General features: G+C 43.4%; 1 protein-coding gene across 4 annotated transcripts in view; it reads left to right on the forward strand.

Moving 5' to 3' along the window:
* The window catches only part of LOC121299051 (steroid 21-hydroxylase), a 14,387-nt gene extending 10,438 nt beyond the window's left edge, over positions 1 to 3,949 (forward strand). Inside the window, exons 9-11 of one of the 4 annotated variants that reach the window (XM_041226541.1) lie at positions 48 to 151; positions 2,184 to 2,252; positions 3,651 to 3,949. In XM_041226541.1, the coding sequence (XP_041082475.1) occupies positions 48 to 151; positions 2,184 to 2,252; positions 3,651 to 3,856 (379 nt within the window). In that variant the 3' untranslated portion in view covers positions 3,857 to 3,949. Of the gene's footprint in view, positions 1 to 47; positions 152 to 349; positions 1,663 to 2,183; positions 2,253 to 3,650 lie in introns of those variants that run through there. The other 3 variants (XM_041226544.1, XM_041226542.1, XM_041226543.1) reach the window with 3 other exon arrangements.
* Positions 3,950 to 18,068: the final 14,119 nt, after the last annotated feature.

Here is an 18,068-nt window from a genome sequence, read left to right on the forward strand (position 1 = left end):
CCCTGCTGCTGTTGTGAAGCTGGCCCTGCACCTCTTGTTTTCTGCAGCATCGCCGGGTACTTCATCCCTAAAGACACAGTCGTGATCCCAAACCTGTACGCAGCACACCATCACCCCAGGAAATGGACTGATCCACACAGCTTCAGACCTGGTAAGACACGCAGTCAAGATCTGTTCCAATCAGTGCACCGTACTTTCAAAACATTTCCTCCAATTTTAAAGTCTTATGTTTATAAGGAGGTAAAACGCCTATTAAATTTACAGAACTAGAACCAAACAGCTAAGTAATACAAACCAGTTTTCTTCAGCCCTCTCTCCTCTCCTCTCCTCTCCTCTCCTCTCCTCTCAGAGCGCTTTGTGAACAGTCTTGCCCTGCAGGTACCCCAGCAGTGTCTGCTCCCCTTTGGTGTGGGAGCGAGGCTCTGCCTGGGCGAGGCTGTAGCAAGGATGGAGCTCTTCCTCTTCACTGCACACCTGCTGCGCGACTTCAAATTCCTTCCCCCGCACGGCCAGGGTCCCCCAGACCTCACTGGAGAGGCCGGCATCGTGCTCAAATCCCGCCCCTTCCTGGTCAGGGCCCTCCCTCGACCAGGACTTCCTGTCTAGAGAAGAGAATGGGGAGGGTTTATTGAATAATAATAGGGAAGGGGCGTGGCTTAATATGCAGGATTGATTTTAAGATTTTAATGTTAACATATAAAGCTCTAAATGAGGTGGCTCCAGATTATTTGATAGAGATGTGTGTGTGGTGGTCAGCTAGCTGTGCCCTTCTCTGTGTCCCAAGGGTAAAGCTAAAGAGGTAGGGTTTTGTGTTCAAGCTCCTTGACTCTGGAAATCCACTGAGTCAGTTAAAAGTGCTCCCTCCCTGGAAATTTTTAAGTCCGGGCTCAAGACATATCTTTGTAACTTAGCCTTTTAATTTCCACTTTCTAAGCTTATTTGTATTTCATTCATATTTTTATTGTATGTTTAAAATATACTGTTTTTAACTGTCTGTAAAGTGTTCTGAACCATTGTTTATGAAAGGTGTTCTATAAATACAGGTTGGTGTTATTAGTATTATTATTTTTAATATTATTATTATTATTATTTATTTTTTTTTTTTTTTATTAGTATGTGGGAGGCCTGGCTTCAAGTTGTATTAAAAAAATGATGCGCAAAGAGTTCTTTGAGGGTGTGGGGTTCTAGTTTAATGGGTGGGGCTTCTATCATAAACTGATAACAGTGATGTGGCCTATCATAAGAGGTGTGACCAGTAGGTGAGGCTTGTATGTTAATGTGGTAGGAAAAGGGGTTGGGCTTATTATTTAAGAGTGGGAGGGTCTAGTTTGTGGGCGTGGTTTGTTATTAAAGAGGGTGGGGTTCAGGTTTAGTAGGTGGTGCTTTTTTAAATTTATAGACAAGGGATAAGGCTTTGCTTCTTGGGGGTGGGGCTTATCTCTGAAAGCTGGTGGGTAAGGGTGTGGCTTGTTATTTGAGAGGGAGGAGTTCCAGTTAACTGGTCTCATAATGGGCAGCCGTGTGTTTTATTGTTAGTGGGAGCTGGAATTTATAGAGTGTAGCGTGTAATAAACTATGACTTCCTTGTATACTGTTTTATTTTCTCTGAGTGCAATCGAAGGCAAAACCACAAGGATTAAAATAACCAGTTTGACTCTCAAACTACAAACTGCGTGTGTGTATCTGTTACTGTTCCAAATATGCGATTCAGCATAGATGCGATTGTGATGATAACTGGGTGATACCAGCTCAGTCTCGTTGCATCTCTTACAGCTCCTCTCTCCTGGCTAGTCCTAGCGCAGTTCCAGGTATCTTGTTTTAAAATGAAAATACACGTGTGCGGTAGCGTGTGTCTCTTTCAAAACTGCACGCCTGAGACGCGGTAGCGAATGGCAGTGTGCCATAGGGAGGATCATTCGAATGGTTCTGTTTGTTACAATCCTTTTATCACATAACAAGCCCTTCAAATAGGGTACTCTTCATTCTTCCCACCTCTTCTGCTTCTGCTTGGAAACACACTGACACTTATTAAAAACAACTCAAAACTGCTGGCCCCAATTTGCTGGATCGGATCCTAGACACAGGAATCTCCCAGTGCCAGAAATATATAAAAAAGTGACTGCTCCAGCCAATCACATGCCAGCTCAGAAGCTGAAGGCCCAACCGGATTCAATGTGTTGCAGAGTTTAAAAACGCTGGGAGTCTCTGCGCAAACAGAAGAAACACCAGTGTTCAACTCGCAAGAGGCAAAGGTGAGGTGTGTGTGTCTGTCTGTCTGTTTCTCTGCCTGTTTTTGTATTTGTATGTCTGTGTGCCAGTTAGTTAACCTGTCTATCTGTCATTTTGTGTGTGTATCTGATAGTAAGTTTAATTTTATGTATGTCTGTCCGTCTGTGTGCCTGTATCTCTATCTGTGTTTTTCTTTGTGTTTGCTTGCCTGTCTGTCTATCTGTCTCTCTTTGTGTGTTCGCCTGTCTGTCTGTCTCTCTCTGTGTGTTCACCTTCTGTCTGTCTCTGTCTGTGTTCGCCTATCTGTCTGCCTCTGTCTGTGTGTTCACCTGCCTGCCTGCCTGTCTCTCTGTGTGTTTGTCTTACTGTCCTTCTGAATCTGTTGAGAAGAGGCAACACTGTGCAGTGAGGGTCAAGGAAGGCAAGTCTATAGAATGCCCACTGCAAGCATGGAGTAAAAGCTAAGCTCTTTACAACACAAACTGCGTATATCGCACAAACGTGCTCTTTCAAACACAGCCTTTTAAAAATGTATTGCTTTTTTTTTTTTATAGAAGGGATTGGGTATTTCAGCAAGGAAAAGATACCATTCTGGGTAGAAGGGTCACTATGGAAGCTATGATGAGGTTGTGTGGGGTAGTTGGGTGTGTGGTGAGATACTGTTCATTGGTAAAACTTTGAAAACACTTCCACTCCCTTTTAACAGCTTCTTTCCTGTCATTACTCCTCCTGCTGACTCCCTATTGACTGACATGCTTTGCAACTTTGCCATGACCTCAAAGACACTGTTGGGGTGAATTGGCCTAGGAAGTGGAGCAGCCCTTAAAGAGGCTTCTCCAGTAAAAGCATAGCAAACTGTAATAAAGCATAGGTAAGCATTGTAAAGCCCAGAGAGGCATGGTAAAGCTTATTAAAAAACACAACAATGCATGATAAACTCCTGTTAATGCACAGTGTGGTATAACCATTGAGGAAAACTGCCAATCACTGTACAAGTGAGCTTTTCTAAATGAGTAACAGGCTTGCTGAGAGTATGATAAGAAAACAGAAGTTTCTGTACACTTTGCCTGGCTCAAGTAGGCAGTGTTTTGGCTGTATCTTCTTCAATTTTTAGCGTTCCTCAGTCTTGAAAAGCAGTTATAGGCAGCTGGCTACGTGATGCTCCAAATTGGGCACCCATCTATGAATGTTTAATTGAGGCCAAATAAAAGCTATGGCGATGGATTAATCACTCTCTGTATGTGTTTGTACAGTATATACACCAGCCCTGTGTCTGTGTGTGTGTGTACATGCAGTATATACACCAGCCTGTACTGTATTTGTTATGTCTGTGTGTGCAGCATATACACCAGCCCTGTTGTTTGTTTGTTTGTTTGTTTGTTTGTGTGTGTGTGTGTGTTTGACTTCTCCCTGTTTTCTAGATGAAGTCGAGCGCACTCCACTTCTACACCTTACTGGCTTCCTTCAGCCTCTGCGTCATCGCTGCATCCGACTCCCAAGACCTCCCGCACTACCTTCTCAACCCCAACCCAGACACAGCTTCTCCATCTCAGAGCTTGGAGGCTGGGCTACTCCAATGGCAGGCTTCACCAGGCCCCAACATATTGCCATGGAGACTGAGGCCTAGCAACCTGGAGAACCTGGCAAAGCCTGGGCCCAGAATTTCAGAGAGAGCCTGGGAAGGGGGGAGGATGACAGGAGCCCTGGAGCGCACAGTCAAGCTTATCCTGAGAAAGATTAAAGAGGAGGAGAAAAGGGAAAGCAGGGAGGAGCAGGAAGGGGAGGAGAGTAAGAGAAACCAAGCCCTGACTTTCATCGCAGGCGGACTGCAGTCTTTCAACAGGCAGAAGGGAGGGTTTGGGTTCCGATTTGGGAAGAAGCGAGCAGACTGAGGTTAAAATAAAATAAACCATCTGAAAGTTCAAATGCAAAGTTTGCTTTGACTCTGTGTTAATTTATTTGAATATGTATTTGCCATATGAGACATGATCTTTTTTTGTAATATATGTTACGATAAAAGTCAGAATCTGAGAATGTTTTACCGGTAACTGTCAGCATTTACCAAGTAAGCTGGGAAATATCTGAAATTATGAAGAAATATTTTGCTTTTCAAACATTTATTGGTAAAGGCACTTTTGGTTATTGAGATTTACCTGTACATGTCCAAAGTAAAACGCTATGTTGTTTATTTCAAACATTTACAAGTAAATCTTAAGATTTGCCAATAGACTTGTAATGTAATAATAAAGGTATAGAATAGACTGTCCCGTCCTTGTGCAGTCAGCTTTATCAGTGTAGTGTCTCCACAGATCCAGAATTCTACACATATTCACAATCCTTTATTTCACATGGACAATATTATAAGTCACACACCCATTAAGCATCTACATCAAAAATCTTTTGTCTCCTGAAGACAACATTCAAAATCTTAACCTAAAATTCTTTACTGGAATTCTCACAACAGCAAAATCGAAACTTTGAGTAAACCAAAAAATCATGCCAGGGTGATCCAGAATCAATTGTCGGAGCCTTATGAGAGTGGGAGGGCGTGGAGAATGCCAGGCCAAGGAAAAACGTCTTGTGACAGAGGTGCTCTGTTATGCACAATTTGGCCACCAGGGGGCTATTTAAAAGATGCAGCAAATGTAACCCTTATTCTCGACTGCATAAACATGCATTTTCAATTGAAATTCTCTGGTACTCTTTTTGCACAGGACTTGCTGCCTTAGGTAGTCTTGCACTTCTTGGTCACCCGGAGATTGAAACTGTCCCCACCCCCTTTCAACAACTCCCTCCTGCCCCTGTTGAGTGACATGCTTTACAGCCAGTAACATAACCCAAAAAAAGACACTGCAGCAGTGAAAAGAGCTAGGAAGCACAATAGTAACACATTTCCTGAGTGGAAAGCTGGTATCAGATATCATGTTATAAAATAAATAATGTTTTCTATAACACTGAACAAAGAGGACGGCGCGGTGATCTGATTCGAGCATTCCAAATTCTAAACGGTATTGACAATGTCGACCCAAGCGACTTTTTCGACCTGAAAAGAGAAACACGCACCAGGGGTCACAAATGGAGATTAGATAAAGGGGCATTCAGAACAGAAAATAGGAAGCACTTTAACAGAGAATCTTGGGAGTCCGGAACCAACTCCCCAGTAATGTTGTTGAAGCTGACACCCTGGGATCCTTCAAGAAGCTGCTTGATGAGATTCTGGGAACAATAAACTACTAACAACCAAACGAGCAAGATGGGCCAAATGGCCTCCTCTCGTTTGTAAACTTTCTTATGTTCTTATATAAAAGGTGTTTCTTTCAAAACTGCTCATTTGAGAAGCGCATGACAGGGAAGAGTTAAGAAATCAGTATATTATACCAGTAGAACTTGGGGGAGATTTGCTTGTAAACTAAGTTGACACATTGAGAGAGAGAGGGGAGAGGTATCCAGTTTTCCAGGTACTAAAGCGAGAACATAGGCGGACTGAATGGCCTTTTCTCATTCTACAATTTTGTAGGTTTTTATGTTCTAATGGTGTATGGATCTCCCTGGGGTCCTGTGTGGAGCTGCTATCCAGTTACACACTCTATCCCTCACTAAAGCTCTTCCGTTTGTATTTGTCCGGTGATGATAAATAACAGAAGCTAATGGGAAAATGTAGCTTGTTTATAACAAAGTTTTTCTCAATGCCTATTTCATGTCAGTGTGTAATACAATGCACATACATGTTTCAGGAGTTTTTGAAGGGTCTTTCTTTTGAATGACCTCAATGCAATGATCATTGTGGATTTGTACCTGATTCTTCGTTGGGAAACTGGTTGCTGATTTGATTACACCTCTAATATGTAACCATGTTTTTATACAAGTCAGCTATATTTATTTAGGTTACAGGATCCTTAAAAATCTAACCTAAAATCTGTTTGGCTTCGTAGTCAAACATTGTTTTGGGGGCAGGCTCAGGGATTAAAAAAAAAAAAAATAGTGATAAATATTATTATGGGAGTCAATGCAAACTCCACATTAATATAGCTGTGTGTGTGTGTGTGTTTGTGTGTTTCCAAATGAACCACAGCCATTCTGAAAACATTTTGACGGATGGTCATTATGCTAATTGCTCTGTTTTAAATGCAATTAGAGCTGGGTAGTTTGAATTGATGAGATTTTTTATGAAGAGACACACAGGAAGGCACAGCAGAACTAGGTAGCTAAGGCTGGCTTTACAGACCCTGATTAATACCAATCTTGAAGAGTGACGTTAATTGGGAATGGATGCAACCATAAGTAAGAGAGCTGGGGACCATAGGTAAGAGAGCTGGGTATCACAGGTAAGAGAGCTGGGTATCACAGGTAAGAGAGCTGGGTATCACAGGTAAGAGAGCTGGGTATCACAGGTAAGAGAGCTGGGGACCATAGGTAAGAGAGCTGGGTATCACAGGTAAGAGAGCTGGGGACCATAGGTAAGAGAGCTGGGTATCACAGGTAAGAGAGCTGGGTATCACAGGTAAGAGAGCTGGGGACCATAGGTAAGAGAGCTGGGTATCACAGGTAAGAGAGCTGGGGACCATAGGTAAGAGAGCTGGGTATCACAGGTAAGAGAGCTGGGTATCACAGGTAAGAGAGCTGGGTATCACCATAGGTAAGAGAGCTGGGTATCACAGGTAAGAGAGGTAAGAGAGCTGGGTATCACAGGTAAGAGAGCTGGGTACCATAGGTAAGAGAGCTGGGTATCACAGGTAAGAGAGCTGGGTATCACAGGTAAGAGAGCTGGGGACCATAGGTAAGAGAGCTGGGTATCACAGGTAAGAGAGCTGGGGACCATAGGTAAGAGAGCTGGGTATCACAGGTAAGAGAGCTGGGTATCACAGGTAAGAGAGCTGGGTAGCCAGAGAGCAGGTAAGAGAGCTGGGTATCATAGGTAAGAGAGCTGGGTATCACAGGTAAGAGAGCTGGGTACCACAGGTAAGAGAGCAGGTAAGAGAGCTGGGTATCACAGGTAAGAGAGCTGGGTACCACAGGTAAGAGAGCTGGGTATCACAGGTAAGAGAGCTGGGTATCACAGGTAAGAGAGCTGGGTATCACAGGTAAGAGAGCTGGGTATCACAGGTAAGAGAGCTGGGTATCACAGGTAAGAGAGCAGGTAAGAGAGCCGGGTATCATAGGTAAGAGAGCTGGGTATCACAGGTAAGAGAGCTGGGTATCACAGGTAAGAGAGCTGGGTATCACAGGTAAGAGAGCTGGGTAGGTAAGAGAGCACAGGTAAGAGAGCTGGGTATCACAGGTAAGAGAGCTGGGTACCATAGGTAAGAGAGCTGGGTACCATAGGTAAGAGAGCTGGGTATCACAGGTAAGAGAGCTGGGTATCACAGGTAAGAGAGCTGGGTATCACAGGTAAGAGAGCTGGGTATCACAGGTAAGAGAGCTGGGTACCATAGGTAAGAGAGCTGGGTATCACAGGTAAGAGAGCTGGGTATCACAGGTAAGAGAGCTGGGTATCACAGGTAAGAGAGCTGGGTATCACAGGTAAGAGAGCTGGGTATCACAGGTAAGAGAGCTGGGTATCACAGGTAAGAGAGCTGGGTATCACAGGTAAGAGGTACCATAGGTAAGAGATATCACAGGTAAGAGAGCTGGGTATCACAGGTAAGAGAGCTGGGTATCACAGGTAAGAGAGCTGGGTATCACAGGTAAGAGAGCTGGGTATCACAGGTAAGAGAGCTGGGTATCACAGGTAAGAGAGCTGGGTATCACAGGTAAGAGAGCTGGGTATCACAGGTAAGAGAGCTGGGTATCACAGGTAAGAGAGCCGGGTATCACAGGTAAGAGAGCTGGGTATCACAGGTAAGAGATCTGGGTACCATAGGTAAGAGAGCTAGGTATCGAAGGTAAGAGAGCTGGAAGATAAGAGAGCTGGGTATCACAGGTAAGAGAGCTGGGTACCATAGGTAAGAGAGCTGGGTATCACAGGTAAGAGAGCTGGGTACCATAGGTAAGAGATCTGGGTACGATAGGTAGGAGAGCTGGGTTAAAACAACATGATTAAAACAATCACCATGCTATTTGCGTTGAATCTCCACCAAACATATCAGTCAACCATGGCTTTGGGTCTAATGTTTGTAATGAGCTGTTTATTTTATACTGATTTCACAAACTTAATTTAAAAACAAAATTTAAAGAGAGGCCCCTGTATGCAGGTGCACTGGTTACATTTAGCGATAATTGAGGGTCAGTGTTTCTTTAAGTTGCATTTTAAATGTAAAAGTGAAACAGTGAGTGTGAGTCGACAGATATGTGAGGTGGTCTCTGTGGTTTGTAAACAGTCACGTCTGCTTCACTCACACCTCACAAAGATAGAATCATACAGACACACACAAATAGATTGAAACTCACACGTGTGTGTAAGAGAGCTGGGTATGTAAGAGCGTGTGTGTGTATATATCTGGGTACCACACACACACACACACACACACACACACACACACACACACACACACTACTGGTCAAAAGTTTTGGAACACCTCCATTTTTCCAGTTTTTATTGAAATTTACGCAGTTTAATGTCTCAGTGTACTCTGAATTAAAGCACAGAACAAATAAACAATTGGAGATAAAAAAGAAATCATGGAATCGTTTTGTTTAACAAAATTTAATCTAAATTTTTGACTCATCAAAGTAGCCACCGTTTGCAGATATAACAGCAGAACACACTTGTGGCATTCTTTCTACAATGGAAATCAAATATTGTTCGGAAAGTTCTTCCCAACACTGTTGCACAAGTTCCCACAAATGTGTTGCACTTGTAGGTTGCTTTGCTTTCATCCTTCTGTCCAGTTCATCCCAAACCAGCTCGACGGGGTTTAAGTCTGGAGAATGTGCTGGCCATTCCATGATTTGAAGCCTACCGTCTTGTTCTTTTCTTCTAAGATAGTTCTGACATAGCCTGGAGGTATGTTTGGGGTCATTATCTTGCTGTACGATGAACCCCTGACCAACTAGGCGTATACCAGAGGGTACTGCATGGCGCAGCAAAATGCTGTGGTAGCCGTTTTGGTTCAAGGTGCCACTCACTCTGTGCAAGTCGCTGACTCTGGATCCAGCAAAAGAGCCCCAGACCGTCACGCTTCCTCCTCCATGTTTGACAGTTGGTGTCACACACCGAGGAACCGTCCTTTCACCTACTCGACAGCGTACAAAAACCCTGCGTGATGAACCGATGATTTCAAATTTTGATTCATCGGTCCATAAGACCTTCTTCCCGTCTTCAGTAGTCCACTGGTGATGTTTCATTGCCCAGGCAAGTCTCTTTTTCTTATTTTGCCATCTTGGCAATGGCTTTCTTACTACCACTCGACCTGTCAACCCTGAAGCTCGAAGTCTTCTCTTCACAGTTGAAACTGAGACTTGCTTACTTCGACCAGTGTTAAGCTGTACTTAAAGCTGTTGTCCTGTGAGCCGCCTATCACGCAAGCTGTTGACTCTCAGAAACTTGTCTTCTGATTCTGTTGTGGCTTTGGGTCTGCCAGACCTCTTCCTGTCAGAGTTTCCTCCAGTTTCCAAGTGTCTTTTCATGGTGTAGGAAACTGTACTCACTGACACCTTGGCTTTCTTTGCAATTTCTCTAAAGGAAAGACCTACACTTTTAAGGGTTATAATGGTCTGTCTGTCTTCCTTTGTTAGTTGCCTTTTTCTCGCCATTATGATAGCAATGTACTACTTCCTGTAGTACAATACTGTCCAAATAATGCTTAAGAGGGTGTAGTAACACAGTCTGTTCCAACACTGCTTTTATACAGACAGAGGGTTTGTAAGTAATCAACAAAAGTTGGGACACCTGTAGGAATTGTTAGCATCAACTTTCAAGGCTTAATTTACTTCCATTGCTGCAGAACAGCTGTAAGTTGTTAACCCATTACTTGTTCCCTGATAAAGGCCTTTTTGTGTAACTCTGAAATGTACATTATTTTTCAGTTTTTGGTAACCTAAACTTTTTTTTTTAACCTCTGGCAGTTTACCGCTTACCTTTGTACCATTTCAGGTTATTCACTGGACTTGAACTGCTTAAATTTCAATAAAAACTGGAAAAATGGGGGTGTTCTAAAACTTTTGACCGGTAGTGTATGTATATATATAATATATATATATATATATATATATATATATATATATATATATATATATATATAATATATAGTTACATTAAAGTTAGTTTAGTGAAAGTGTCATTCATATAAACTACTTTTTTAAAATACATTTAATTTAATCTGTGTGGGAATGGAGCCCAAGACATTCTTCCAATGCAGATTGCAATGCAGACGCTGCAGCTTTCACACCACACAAATGTCCTTCAATTTCACAACATTTCCATGTAGTATAGCAGTAAAGTTGCAGTTTTTAACAAGTGAGAAACAAGATTTTGAAAATAAAGATGATGTATTATCCCGATTGTATTGAAAACTTTCACTTGATTTTGCAAACTATCATAATAATCTTGATCTGTTCATTTAGTATAGTGTAATGGTTTCATGTTTAGGAAGTAGTATTTAGGGTGACGGTGCTGAATTCTCAAAATGTTTGTTTTATTTGAAACTACAGAGAATTCCTGTCAGGGGCTGGATTTCACTGCACCAAAATAATAACCCTATGTTTTAGTCTTGTCGCTTTCACTGCATATTCTATCCGGTCGCACCCACGGTTTCTCATTCAGGTTCAGCGCTGGACTGTCTGAAGTCCCGAGGTTCATGCACCCCGTTATAACCTCCCATCGTCCTCGCCACTGTCCGGCTCATCATCAGCCCATTACAGCTGTACTCTGTAACCCCCCGAAAACAGCAACACATTCACTCCCCGTTCATTCACTCAGTCCGTCTTCCCATGCTAAGTGACAGTGTGACCCGTTCCCCTTACATTACATGTAACATAAAAGACAGACGAGACAAACTGAACAGACACCAAGTCCTACAACAAAGCAATTGCCTGGTCGTTAGAATATATTTTTTAATCTGAAAGTAAAAATATATGAAAGCATAACAACCTTTATGTACAAAAATCTTCACTAATATACAATTGAACAAGAACTGGTGAGTATTTATTTTTGTTTATTTATTTATTTAAATGGCAGTTTATATCTGATAATGAAAACAAATAAATATCAAGATAGATAAAGAAAGAAATGTATTGATTTATGTATTCATTTTGGATGCAAGTTGCAACAATTTTTGGCAGCTAAATTGTAATAAGCCGGAGGCCGGAGCAGGAGCTTCCATACCTTGAGCTGAACCACAGTAATTCTTTCTGCACAAAATAAAAGCGGAATGGTGCTTTAGTTTTGGCTGATTTTCTTTTCTGCGCCAATACCCTGAAAACATGTAAACAGGGCCGGTTTTAAGGCGGGCAACCGGGACATTTGTCCAGGACCCTGAGCTGCCGAGTGGGCCCGCAGCCCAGGTTAAAATAAATACATTAAAAAATGATTATTTTACAGTTTAAAATCCAATCCACTTGTCCTGTGACCGCGCTTGCTAAACACTCGAATCTCTCACTGGTCACTCGCACGCTGGAGGACGGCGAGAGAGAGACTAGCAGAAAACAAAAAGAAAGAAAAACTTAGTGGCGCAGCGAAACAAACAAACAAACAAACAAAAGGAAAATCAAGCTAGTGAAAAATGCATGCTGGAAAAATATAACGAGACTATCAAATTTCGGTTTTAAATCCTAGAAAAATGAAGTAACCACAACAGCAGATGAACCTGAACAACCGGTCAGCGAGAGTTTTGGCGGCGCTACTGTTCCAAATAACGGGCCTGAACAATTAGACAGTACAGAACAAGGAGTCGGTCCCCGATCTGCCCACATCGGCAATTAACGATCAAGGTAACGACCTTTCTCTTGCATGGGACTCATTAAGAATGAACCGAGAGCCACCATGAACAGCCTTGCCATCATGTCCACAAAATGTGATATAATCGGAAAACTGGATTTTACTGACATTATTAGAGACTTTGCACAGATGAAATCGAGAAGATTAATTTAAGGTAAGTGTATAATTTAATTACTCTGCGATGTAAGGTTTACTTAGAACAGAGGTGATTAGGACCATTTCAGTAACATGCTGTTTAGTTTTAATATAGAGTGTGGTATTGAGCACTTACTAACAATGTAATACTCTTAACATTGTCTTTTGGTTCTTTTCATATTAATCCAGTTATTAAAAGTTGTGTATTTAAGTCACTAGATGGCGCTGTGTAAGGTAATGCCAAGTCTTATAGCTAATTCAATTGTTTCGTGAATATATTGCACGTTTGATATTCACGTTAAAACAGTGGTGGTTATTTGAATCGTGTAAGGCATTGCAGCTTTTGGAAAAAGTATGAACACTTTATTTAAGCTTTTTAACTTCTCAGAAACTGCGATTTGAGGGCCCCTGGCGAGCTTGACATAACGAGCCTTGCATTTAGGTCTCCGATTCCTGACCAGAAAAACCCAACATTAAGAACGTTGCTTTGAAGGTCTTTTCATTAGTTGGATCCACATATTGCTGTGAATGTGCTTTACCCTCAATGAAGTGAAAGTGAAGTATGTGCATTGCAGGTGACTGTTTCACAGCTACATCAGCTGAGAGATGATACATTGCGGCACTTCACAAATATTGCGAAGGAGCAAAATAAAACTCAGGTATGCCATTAAACAGGGAAGCATTTGCACATACTGTAGTTATTTGAATATACTAGTAAAGGACCATTGCCAGACTGGAGAAGTATGTCCGGCTCGAGAACTTTCTTTTTTTTTTTTTTTGAGTGCCCCTATGATAATTATTCTGGAGGGTGGGACTGTGCCTCCCGGAGACCATTTTACCTAAGGTAATCTGTGAAAATGAGTCCGGGGACCATTGCCCCCCTTACAATAAAGGAATTATTACCATTCTTCCCATCTGTACTTGCCTCTTTGATAATACCGTTAACAAATAAATGTAGGTCATTATTTTCTGTTACCTTCATTAGTATAGTGCACTTCTGAGTATCCCTGGCTAATGACAGAACAGCTCAACCTGTTTGGAATGACTTGCCTGGATACCAGTGACGCGCGGGATGCTCGGATAATGATTGGTGTAAAGTTCTCATTTTGGAAAGTATACAGAAGCAGTAGCAGGGCAGGGTGAAGCGCTAGGTAGACGGAAAGTGGTAAAATAAGGCATTTACAGTTAATTTGACGCTGCTTTCGGCAGGATAATATATCCATCATGTGGTGGGTCATTTTTGCGTCGTTTGTCGTTGTTTTTGAGACGGTCAGCTCTGGTAAGTATTATAATTATATCTAATAGGAAGTCATAATAGAAAGTGAAAGTAAATTATTATAACTGAAGAAAATCATAAAATGTTGAAATTAGTACACAGTCGAATGGTTCTTAATAGGTTTATTGTACAATGATGCATAATATCCTACGGTTGATATATTTATAATTGTGAAGTGTTTAATATCATAGCCTTGTATTTTACTGTATGGATAATGATAATCTTCAATTGCGCACTTTTGTTTTGAAATGTAAATTTCACGTTTGGAAATGTGTTCCTGATAATATTTCTACATTTAATTTAAACTGGTATTCTACGAATAAGGTTACATGGCACTATGGCAGTATATGTAGTTGTACCTGGGTTTTTTGTGTGTTTTTTTTTTTTTTTTTTTTTCGTTTAATTGTGGATGATAATTTAGCTATGCCAAACCCATAACCCGGCGGACATTTTCTTTGTTAGTTTATCTGCCTAAAACTACAGCGGCGTTTAGATTCTTTTTAGCAAAGTCTAGGTGAGATTGAGCGTTGATAAGCCCTCAGCAGAGAGCTCGTTTGTTGCAGAGTTTTGACGGGTGACAATTAGAAGTTGTATTCATTAATTTAACATGTATCGTTTATAATTTGTGGTTTCTTATTTTGTTTCATACGTATGTTTTTGCTTTCGTTTTGAGCAATTTGCCCCAGTCACTGATTTCGACAGCAGTTATTTTCAAGTTTCATGTTTGTGGTTGTTATTAGTTTGTTTTTATATATATATATATATATATATATATATATATATATATATATATATATATATATAATATATAGTGCTTTATCAATATGGTTATTGTTTAAATTAGCCTAATTATTCTTTTTATAATATGAATAGGTTTTTTTTTTGTCATTAACTAACGCAAAATGCCTTCATTCATTCAGAATTACAGTTAAACTTTGTTTATCTGTTTTGAATACACAAAGAACTTGGCATGTCAACAGTCAACAATGTACATGGTGGGAAAGAAACGGGAAAGTTAGGAGAGCTGAAGTCTGGAGCTAAGAGTGTTCGATTCCAAAGTTTTTGGAGTCAATTCCAGGATCGATTCTTAATTTGAGAATCTATGGGTTCGATTCCAAGAATCGATTCCCAAAGCCATTCCTGTCGATTCCCATTCCAATAAATGAAATTTAAAGAAACTCCCACATACTGCTGTGTGAACAAGCATTTTTGGTCTGCTTTTTGATTAAAACATGTAAAACAAAATTGGAAAAAACCCAACAAAAATAAAACCAAACAACCAAAAAAGCTGTCACTTTGTCACCTTTGGCAAGTTGTAGTGTAGGAACATCCCCATTTTCACTTGCTTTGCTCCAAGACTGGAGCGTTTTTGTTAAACTGGTAAATTCCCTTTCAATTCGAATGACAACCATTACCAAATGAGAAAGAGCCTCTCTGACCGTCCAAATTTGGCTGGTTTATTTGGTGCTCCACGCTATCACGCTTTTGAACGCTAGTAACACTGCTCTCGCTATAGTCCCCTGTCAGTTTTCTGGCTAGAGTTGGTTTCGACCCCTCTTCAGGGATTAGCGAGCGGCCATTACTCTCACTACACGAGGCTTCGTGTTGCAGATACACCATGTGAGAGCTGTTGTGGTGCTGTAGGAGACCCCGCGTGCTCACGGCGTCGTCCTGCGCCGATGTAATCGGTCAGCGAACCGAAAAAAAACAAAACAAAAAAAAAACAGCTTGGGCCTAGCGCCCCTCTCAAGCCTCAGGCTATCCTAGAACGGCTGCGCTTGCCCTCGGCGACCACGTCGATTGAATCGGCTGCTTACCTCGGCACAGACCATGGTTTCCCGTCGAGAGAACAGCGCCCACCCTGCCCCGGTTGACACAGAGTTGGCGTAAACATCTTCGGCGCCGCCTACAGCTCAGCCCTGACCTTGCCTACCATCGGCACTGGCCTTGGAACAGGTCCACCCGGCACCGGCTGCGCGTTCTCTCGACGCAGATCCCAACACCGATTAATTCAGCACCTGGGAGTAGCTTCGAGGCCATCTACAGCCCGGTACCGACCGCGCTACATGTTGGCATCGACCTCGGCGCCGATCGACTTGGCTCCGCCCTTGCGGCACTGGTGATTGGTTTAAAAAAAAAAAAAAAAACGCGTCTGCAGGCTGCTTATTGAACATAGCAGTTTGGAACAACAGCAACTGCAAACATGTCGGGGCAGTCAACTGGATCAGCGGTCTACCTACCACCAGTGTGACCGGTGCTCAAGCCAAGCTGCCCAGGCAGGATGAACACAGATCCTGCGCCAGGTGCCTCGGGTCAGAACACGTGGCCAAGGCACTGGCAGGTGAGCTGGACTGCTGTCCCTGTCGGAAGTTCTCAGGGAGAACAAAGCGATGGAGAGCAGCCCTATCCCCAGCAGAATCTCTCCTCAAGCCACGGGAGAATGAGATCGGTGGTCCAAGGGCCTCTGCAGAGGTCTTCCAGGACCCCCCCTACTACAGTGACCAGGGAACTCTCCCGCACAACCGGGTTACCCTCCCCTTCTCCACCACCAGTACAGAGGCACAGGCACCTCTCAGGGGATGCAAGATGGTCACCGCCAAGGCGGTACCACTCAAGGGGACACTCACCAGGGGACAGACGGTTGCCACACAGGTACTGCTTTACTTCCCCAGGGGACAGGAAGTCGCCACACAGGCACCGGTCCCCTTCACCACGCAGGAGTAGACGTTCTCCATTGCTCTCGCCTCGGAGGCGCCCAAGCTCGGCCGAGCGACGCTTCGCTGAGCTGGCAGAGACTGTGAGGGCTCAGCAAAAATCCCAGGGCAGGCTGCCTCTAAGAAAGACTCGCCCCCTCCCAAGCCCAAGGGATACCATCCCTGAGGGGCCCAGGCTGCCACCCCCCCCCCCCCCCCACAACTGGACTGACCAACAGCAACGATCCATGGCAAGGCTGCACCTAGGACTCCTGGGTGCTGTCGACTATGAGACACGAATACGCTCTACAATTCCGCATAGGTCCGCCACCCTTCAAGGGTGTGCTCCTCACCACCGTCGAACCAGTGAGGGCGATACTCCTTCAACAGGAGATTGCCAATCTTCAAAGGAAGAATGCTGTACGCTTGGTAAGTCCAAGCGATGCCCTCAGCAGCTTTTACTCCAGGTACTTCCTGGTGCCCAAAAGGGACGGCGGTTTCAGACCAATTATGGACCTCAGGGTCCTCAACTTGTTCCTCAAACAGAGGAAGTTCATCATGTTGACACCACAGCATATCCTCCAGCCCTTCCAACCGGGCGACTGGTTCACATCGATCGACCTGCCTATTTCACGTCCCGATCTGTCCTGCGCATAGAAAATGTCTGTGCTTCGCCTTTCAAGGCAGCGTGTACGAATTCTACGTGCTGCCATTTGGCCTCTCGCTGGCGCCCCGCACATTTTCAAAGTGCATGGATGCAGCACTGGCTCCGGCTGAGGGGTATTTGGATCCTAAACTATCTGGACGATTGGTTGATTTGCGTGCAGTCAAAAGCACGTGGAGAGGCGCACACAAAACAGGTCATAGATCATGTGGCGAAGTTGGGGCTCTCAATACATCAACAGAAGAGCAACTTCATACTGTCTCATTCCACAGTGTTCCTGGGGATGAAACTGAACTCTGTGAGCATGCTTGCCTCACTGTCGGAAGACAGGATTCAGTCGTTGGAGACCACACTCTCCCTATTCAGAGAGGTCGTTCTCCTACAGGTCAAACTGTATCAAAGGTTGTTGGGGCTGACGGCAGCTGCCTCGAGAGTCCTTCCACTAGGGCTGCTGAGAATGCGCACGCTTCAAGCTTGGGTGAATACGCTCAAGGTGCACCCCGTCCGAGATTGGTACCGGCTGGTGCAAGCGTCCAGACAATGCCGGAAGACACTGGAATGGTGACTCCGTCCCGGCAATCTGCGCCTCGGATCTCCCCTCGGATCCCCGCACAGAAGGGAAGTGGTCACTACAGATGCCTCCAGTCTGGGCTGGGGAGTGGTCTGGAAAGGGAGAGGAATAAGAGGTCAGTGGAAGGGATATTGGCAGCAAGCGCACATAAATGCGCAAGAGCTGCAAGCAGTGAGCCTGGCGGTATTACATTTTCGCGAGCAATTAGCGCACAAACATATGCTGGTCCGGATGGACAATACCACAGTGGTAGCCTAAATAAATCACCAAGGCGGCCTGCACTCGCCGGGCCTGCACTGTCTGTTGAACGGAGCCGTCATGTGTTTATATTATTTTTCTGTTTTTTCAATTTTTTTTTTACCTTTCAAAACAAATGTACTTGAGATGTACTGCTCTCAAATTATCCATATCAATTGGTAAATGTACTTTTTTGAGGGACAAAAACCCCACAGTATTACAGATTTCTAGTGTAAAAAAATTAATTGTTTGATTCAGTTTCGTTTCGCTGTGTAGACAATTGTACGACAGCGTCAGTGAACTCCCAGGGGAGCAAAAGTAGTGACGCACATAGCAACAGAACGCCGACATGTCACATGATGGCGGGGGGGGGGTGAAGTTTGCCATCA

This window comes from Polyodon spathula, chromosome 24, assembly GCF_017654505.1.
Source record: "Polyodon spathula isolate WHYD16114869_AA chromosome 24, ASM1765450v1, whole genome shotgun sequence".
Lineage (NCBI taxonomy): Eukaryota > Metazoa > Chordata > Actinopteri > Acipenseriformes > Polyodontidae > Polyodon > Polyodon spathula.